Genomic DNA, 7,736 nt, shown 5'->3' with positions numbered 1-7,736 from the left:
ACCGGCTTATGGTGACTCAATTGCTGTCAAATGAATAGTACAGATTTGATGCTCACAACTTCTTTATTCTACGCAACAACATGGCTGGGGATTTGCCGGAAGGAATGTGACGGCACCTTTTGCCTCTATTCACTTGATACAAGAAAAAATGGCTTTTGACAGTCAACCTTTTTCCTTATATATGCTTGGACGCAGTCGATTTCACTTTCCACTTTCCACTGAGAGGTGAGTATCGACTCCCGAATGTCGTCAGCTTTTAATACAAACTTGAATAGCCTTTAATTACTTGGTTGTAATTCCGTTCTTGCGAGGGGTGATGAGTGTGGTTCGCTCCGTGTCCAATTCGGAAAAAAATTCATATATTTTTCTAGCCTCGTGGTATGTGACCACCGATTCTTTTATCGTATGTCAGTGTCAGCGTTTTCATAGTGGCCATGTCAATTCGTGTCTATACTGATATAATGGTTCGTGTCTTTAATAACTATTGGTTACGTACATTCATCTGGCAATCCCCCCATTTTGAAGTTTAGCTTTGACAGTTTGGTTATGTTTACATTTCTCATAATCGTTATTATGTCTATTATTTGGCCAATAAAAATAATATATCAACAACCACACTATCACAGCAAATTAGAAACAATAAATAGTTTTAAATATACTGCCGATAAAAAACCAAAACACAATTTTCAAAGCAGCAGCAAAAGCAAACCAGTTCGAAGCAAAATCGAAAATTTCAAAGCGAAGCAAAAACAAAAATAGTAGTGCTGTAGCTGCTGTTCTGACGGTTTTTCACACCCTGGTAGAAAATAATCGTTTTGCTTCTGCTTTTTCTACTACTGCTATAATTTAGTAAAGCATTTCCTATGACCAAAAGTACTAATACTAATAAAGTGAAAAGAGTGATAAATAATGTAAATATATACCTTTCTTAACATCCCTGACAAGTTTCATAAGAAAATTCAGGATAGTTTTGCTAAAACACCCAAACACCGATGTCATGGAAAGCCAACCCAAAAAATTTACCATTCCTCTGCACTAATTTATTAACAATTTCGGTTTGAAATATTGTATTTTTTCCAAATTTCCGAAATATGTTAAACTCTGATTACTGTTATTCTACGATAAAGGAATATGTATTACTGCTGCATTTAAAATGGAATATTTAGCACTTTCGAACATATTTTTTCGAAGAGAGTTCATGCTATCGCTATCGCATTTAGCAAATGTACATTTACGCGAGTTTGAAATCGTATGCTTTTGACAAACAGCCGTGTTCCAGCCGCTTAGTCAGATCCGTGTCTATCACGAGCAATTCGCACAGAGAAGGTAATCTGCAAAAAACCCTACTAAATAGGGAAAAAGAAATTTTAAACAAAAAATGCAATACAAAAACTTGAATTGTTTTAACCATAAGCGAAAATTTGTTTGTGTATACATTCATTTGTCGGTGCTGTCAATTGAAATTTCCTCAACTAAATAGGAAAAAACAAACCGAGTTGATCAATTGAGTCAGATTTTTATCAGTATTACATCGATGTTGAATTTTCGCAACTTTGGTTTTTCAAAATAATGTACAATAATAAATGAAAGGTGACGAATTTTGTATGGATAAATGTACATTTAGGGAAGCATTTAGGGCTTAGTTTCCAAAAACGCTGATAACTGTCTCCGTGGCGTAGTCGTCCTGAAAATAGTTATGAAAATTCATTTTGAGCAAAATGTCGGACGTGAACGTTGTATTGTAATACGCATTTCTCGCGAGCTATTTAAGCAAAAAACTAAAAAATAGTAAAGAAGGTACAAAGTTACATACACATCAGCGTCTCTTGTATTATTTTGGCTCTTTTGTTATGAATTTCTCTTCTTTCTTGGACAAGACGTCAAAATTATTGTCTGCGTACATCAAATCATTGTCCGATTTACCGTATTAAAAATATTCAAGACTGTGATTGAGACATGTGGAAAAGTAACGTTGTATTATAAAACGCATTTCTCGCGAGCTATTTAAGCTAAAACCTAAAATATAATAAAGAAGAGACAAAGTTACATATACATCAGCGTCTCTTGTATTATTATAGTTCTTTTGTTATGAACTTCTCTTCTTTTTTTCACAAGACGTAAAAATTGTTGTATTATAATACAATGTTCACGTCGGACATTTTGGTCAAAATGAATTGTCATAACTATTGTCAGGACGCCTACGCCAAGGAGACAATTATCAGCGTTTTAGTCAAGTAATACGTATTTCTTTATTGTCTTGACAGCATTGTCTAATCTAAACGCGCAGTAAGCCCTAAGGGATTCGTTGCAACCCTGCAAACCACGGCTAACCAATTTCCCCTGAAATTCAAACAATTTACAAACACATTCAAAACTTTTTAGTCATCTCACCCACACACTTAAAATTAGTCCAAAAAAAGTACTTAAGTTAGAGCAGCGTAGCTAATAAGAATTCGTACTCTTAATAAAAATTCCATGCGTTAGAGCGAGCAAGTGAAGGTCAGGCGAAATTTGACAGCGAATTTGAAGTTTGATGACAGTAGGCTTCAAAGAAAAGCGTCACTTTTGCGGAAATTTTTGGAGGTAAGAATACTTTGTAAACAATTTTATTTGATAAAAATATAATTTCGTCTTTTTGATTGCGCACCTTCAACGCCATGAACAGCTTGGACGCACACAGCACTTTTGGAGCTAACAATTTTATTTGATAATAATATAATTTATTCTTTTTGATTGCGCACCTTCAACGCCAACAACACCTTGGACGCACATAGCACGTTTGGAGGTAAGAATACTTTGTTAACAATTTTATTTGATAATAATATAGTTTTTTCTTTTTGATTGCACCCTTCAACGTTATCAACACCTTGGACGCACACAGCACTTTCCTCGCCATCAGAATCTTGGGCGCAATCAGAATATTGACGCCATCAGAACTTTGAACCCGTCAGCACCTTCCACGGCGCCAATAGCTTAATATTCAGCTACCAACATTGTTCGGTGAGTTTTATTCTTTAAATACATATTAAGAAACACGGTTGTTCAGCCGCGAATAAATATGTACCTACTTGTGGTCATATCGTCGGTAATACTGCAAAACTTTCCTAATGACGAAGGTGTCTTCATTTCGTTGATGTCGATGAACGTTTTGCAGTATCACTGACGACTTGTATCTGAGTAAGCAATAACAAAGAAGTGCAATAGAATGCCAGCCTTTGGCTGTTTTACAAAGTGTAGTGCAAGTGCACTTGACCACAGTATATACAGTAACAAACCTTTTTGAGTACTCCTCGGGTGTAAAATCTGCTCGGGGTTGATAATGAGAAGGAGCATGAAATTTGTTGATTCAGAGTTGTATACAAAATTACTGTGGTATGAAAGGGGGCAATAACCTTACTATGGCAGAGTGGCACAAGACATGACTGTATAATAGTGACCGAAGTTAATTACGAAAGTGTAAAAAATTGCAAATTATTCTCTATTAATATAGATACTAATACAGATCATCACAGTTCGCTGATACTTAAACCAAATTTACGTAAAAATGCACATTCTTTGACGAGTAGTGAATTTCATATCCAGCTTGTAGCCAGATGCAGTAGCATGTGAGACTCATTTAAATCTGCTCATCATGTTGGAGCAGCTCCGGGTAATGGACCATTGAATGTGCTGGTTGAAGTTATGACCAGCTAACTAACGGAGTTTCCAAGCAAACGCATGTCCTGAATTTATACGGTAGCAATTACTATTGTATGTGTGGTCACTCAAACTTGGGTGTACTTAATAAGCTGTCTGGGCGGATGCGCTGGCAGGAATTAGAGTCTCTATAACCATACCACACTCGTTTTTTTTTTTGGAATAAATATATAAATATATTCGGAATTTTAAAATTTTACTTGATAAATTCACAAAATTTACGTTTTTTCATAAAAATATAATTTTACAATGAATATTTTTTAAATTTTAAATCTACATTTAAGAGAACTCCATTGAGTGCTATAACTACGATTCGAGTTTTCCTGTTTATAGAAACACAAGCGTTAATTATGTACTTAACTATGGACATTATTCTTAATTAAGCATTAATATTATACTTCGCCTACATTTTGTTCGTAAATAACACATAATTACATATATTTTATCCTTGAAAAGAACTTTTTCTAATTATGAGGCGAAATTCCCCACAGTTAGTGTTGGCGTGCGCGCAAAACGAAAACGCTGCACACAACCCACTCCTCGGGGACCAATTGGTGAAAAACTGTGCACTAGACAAAGTGGAGCCAGAGAACGTAATGTATAGAGAAGGACCAAGAACGAATCAGCGTGGAAATTGTCAAATACCAACAAAACTGGCGAAGCGCATTTTAAGAGCGGCCAGCCAGAGACAAACGAATTTTAACAGAGCCCAGCCAGAGGCAAAATAAATTCAACAGAAATTGTCTCATTAAAGCAAATGCATGTTTTTCTTGTTAGACAGCGAAATGCTGACGGCTTTTTACGTTTTACAACGCTTTTATTGTTCTTTAAATTGGTTAATTACTTAAAATAAATGCATGCATAGGTCGAAATATGTAATATGTACACATTGGGTCATATGCATAAAACTAATGAACACTATTTTCAATAGCAATCACTTTAAATTTTCAAAATCGGTATGCATAAAAGCAATGCGCTGTATAGTAATCACTACTTGAGTTTACTACCTCAATTTCGAAAAAGTATATGCTTGTAATTGATATGCATAAAAATTGTAATCACTTGAAAAAATAAGTGTTCGCTATTTGATTTTTAAGTGTGGGTAAACTTAGACATCGTTTTTATTCCATATCATGGCGATGTTCCTGAATCTTGAAAATAGAAAGAAGACTTTCAAAAAGAGACGAACTGGGGAAGATTTAACATATCGGACGCTTTATCGGTTTTCGCGGGAGAATGTACATTGGCTTTCATCTAATTTCTTGCCAGAAAATCACGAGACCAGAGGTAGTGCCCTATCAAATGAGCTTAAAATGCAGACTTTCTTGCGGTACATTGGTGATCCGGGCTTCCAAGTAAATATTGACTTTAATGGATTTGCATATTTAACCCGAATTTATCTGCTTTCTATAAGGTAGGCGTTAGTGAAGATGTTGGAATCCACCAAACGACCGTTTGGGAAGTTTCTCGTTCAATAGTAAAAAAAGTCATCCGATTGGATAAAGTTTCCTCAAACCGAACAGGAAATGAACTTGGCAAAAACAGAATGGCAAAGAAAATTAAAAGTTTCCAAATGCAATCGGAGCATTGGATTGCACTCATGTACTAATATTAAAGCCAAGCATCCATGGGGACGAATTCATTAACAGAAAGGGATTAGCATCGTTTAATGTTCAGGTTACATGTAATGCGAATGAGAAGATAACAAGCTTTGATTGCAGATGGGCAGCATCCGTGCACGACTCGAGAATTTGGAAAAATTTCATAGTTCGTGAACTTTTAGATGAAAATCCTGCAGGTGCAATTTTGTTGGGCGATGAGGACTATGCCATTACTCCATGGCTGATGACCCCATATCGTAATACCACGAGCTTTTCGCAAATGGAGTATAACAAACTTCATTGCAAAGAGCGGGTTATAATTTAGCGTGTTCGGTCAAGTAAAAAGGCGATTTCCAATTTTGCAGTCGAAAATTCGAATATCAACTAATCGCATACCTACAATCATAGTTGCGTGCTTCGTTTTACACAATGTAGCGAAGTATCTAAGAGAACCTGATTTTGATGAGCCAATAGAAACCACCAATTTTGAAACCGGCTTAGCCTTTCCGATCCATGATCAAGCAAATAGCACCATAAGAAAAAGAGGTATACTGAGAAGAAATGAGATTGCGCGCTACATAAACTCCATTTCGAATTAAATTTCACATTTCTTATTATTGCAATATATTAATACTGGTTGTTTTCTTGAAAATGATTATGTATGTACATATGTATGTAGTATCATATAAAAAGAGATTCACTTACGGCCCTTTTCTCAACTAACCTTTAATTTAAAGCTCACTTTATATTTAAAGGTTGCTTTAAAATATATAGCTATGTCTGAAGTAAAGCATTTGTATATCGGTTTTGACGTATGTAAATTACGAAAATCCACTGGTACCTCCTTCTTTACGTGGTGAACAAGTGGAATATCTAACCAAGTTTATGATGCTGTGCTGGTAGTCGAACAAGTGGAATATCTAAGCAGATTTATGAAGCTTTGCTGGAACCTCCTTCTTTAAATAAATAAACACGTTGGTTGACTTCAACACAATTTATTGCCCGCTCATTGCAAGAGTCGGGATGAGTTATCGAACTAAACTAAACTGAAAAACTATTTTACTCTACTTTAAATCGAAATCTAATTCTACAAATACACTTACAAATAAATAAGCTGCAGTCGCGACCATCGTCGGTGGGAACGCCGCTGACTGCGCTAAGTGTGATGATAGCGTGGAGCATAACATAAATTCACTCCCACGCTAGATAGCTGGTCTTCGCTATGTAACTGCCCTGCACCTGCAAGCTGGTGTTATGTTGCAGATTCGGGGAATTTGTGACTGTTGCTCAATACTATTGGCCTTGAGCCATATGTGACCATTATGACAGCATAATACAAATTCACTCCCACGCTAGAGCTACAAAGCTGGCTTTTGATATGCAGCTGCCCTGCATTTGCAGGCTGGTGTTATGTTGCAGATTCAGGAGATTTGCGGATGTCGCTTATTATTGTTGGCCTTGAGTCACATGTGATAACTTGTATGTTTCTTGGTTGTAAATCAATTTAAACCGATAATAAAATGCTTTACTTTAGACACAACTATAAATTTTAATGCAATCTTTATATATGTACATATAAGGTGTGCTTTAAAGTTAAAGGTTGCAGGAGAAAATGTCCCTTAGCGTATTTCTGCGTGCGAAGCTTTTGCTACCTTGAGCTGTTCTTCCATGAGCTCTTCTTTTCTTGCGAACACTTGTAATTGACGCAATAGAACAAGCCTTTGTAGAAGCACATTGGACAACCCTCTCGTTTCATCAGTTTCCAACCTTTCTAGAATCTTTAAAATATGTTTATATGGAAAGGATCGAGGCAGAGGTATCTATGCAAACAACTAATGTCAACGAACCTTTTCCGGTATTTTCGCATCAGATGATTGAAGATAGGACCGCTTACGTGAAGATGTTGGAAAATCCTTAGGCGAATTAGAAACGCTGTCTTCATCGGATATCTCTTTTTGGAAATCTTCTTCACCCGACTAACCAATAGTTTTATTAGCAATAGCTATGCCACCTAGTATAAAATTTGCATCTAACGGATATAAAAAATATGTACAACGAGCAACAATCTCACATTTTATAGGGTTTATTGCTGGATTATCTTTAGCGTTCATGATATCCGCCAATATTTTTTCACCATCGCTTAGATTGATCTTGCGATTTCCTGTTCGGTTGACGTCTGTTTTTGCTTTAAGCTTAGCTTTCAAGTTCTGAACCTTTTTGCTGACCTGCTGCGGCGTATACTCAATACCCTTGTCAATTAAAAGATGACGGGAAATAAGCTTAGTCGCTTCTTGTTTTTTAGCTTTCACTGAGGGTGTTTGGCTTTTGGAGACTAAAATTCTTCCATATTTGGATAAATATTTCAAGAACACCTGATCAGCTACTCGTGCAATTGAGGTTTTCCTACTTTGGGGTCATGACCGCCGCAGAGCGACTCGG

General features: G+C 36.2%; 1 protein-coding gene and 1 pseudogene across 1 annotated transcript; one reads left to right on the top strand and one right to left on the bottom strand.

Annotated features, from left to right (window-relative positions):
- The first annotated feature begins 1,198 nt into the window (after positions 1-1,198).
- LOC118734171 lies at positions 1,199-5,896 on the top strand (annotated as a pseudogene).
- Positions 5,897-6,871: 975 nt separating this feature from the next.
- Positions 6,872-7,689, bottom strand: LOC118752556 (the record flags this gene model as incomplete). The annotated part of the gene is given in 2 exon segments (XM_036487463.1): positions 6,872-7,308; positions 7,369-7,689. Coding segments are annotated over 2 exon segments (356 nt in total), but the record flags the coding sequence as incomplete, so codon positions are not given.
- Between the last annotated feature and the right edge of the window lie 47 nt (positions 7,690-7,736).

Source organism: Rhagoletis pomonella, unplaced genomic scaffold (genome assembly GCF_013731165.1).
Source record: "Rhagoletis pomonella isolate Grant_MI unplaced genomic scaffold, Rhpom_1.0 Rhpom_scaffold_00001, whole genome shotgun sequence".
NCBI classification, from domain to species: Eukaryota; Metazoa; Arthropoda; class Insecta; order Diptera; family Tephritidae; genus Rhagoletis; species Rhagoletis pomonella.
Note: the sequence above shows the minus strand (reverse complement) of the source record. Positions and strands in the feature narration are given on the sequence as shown.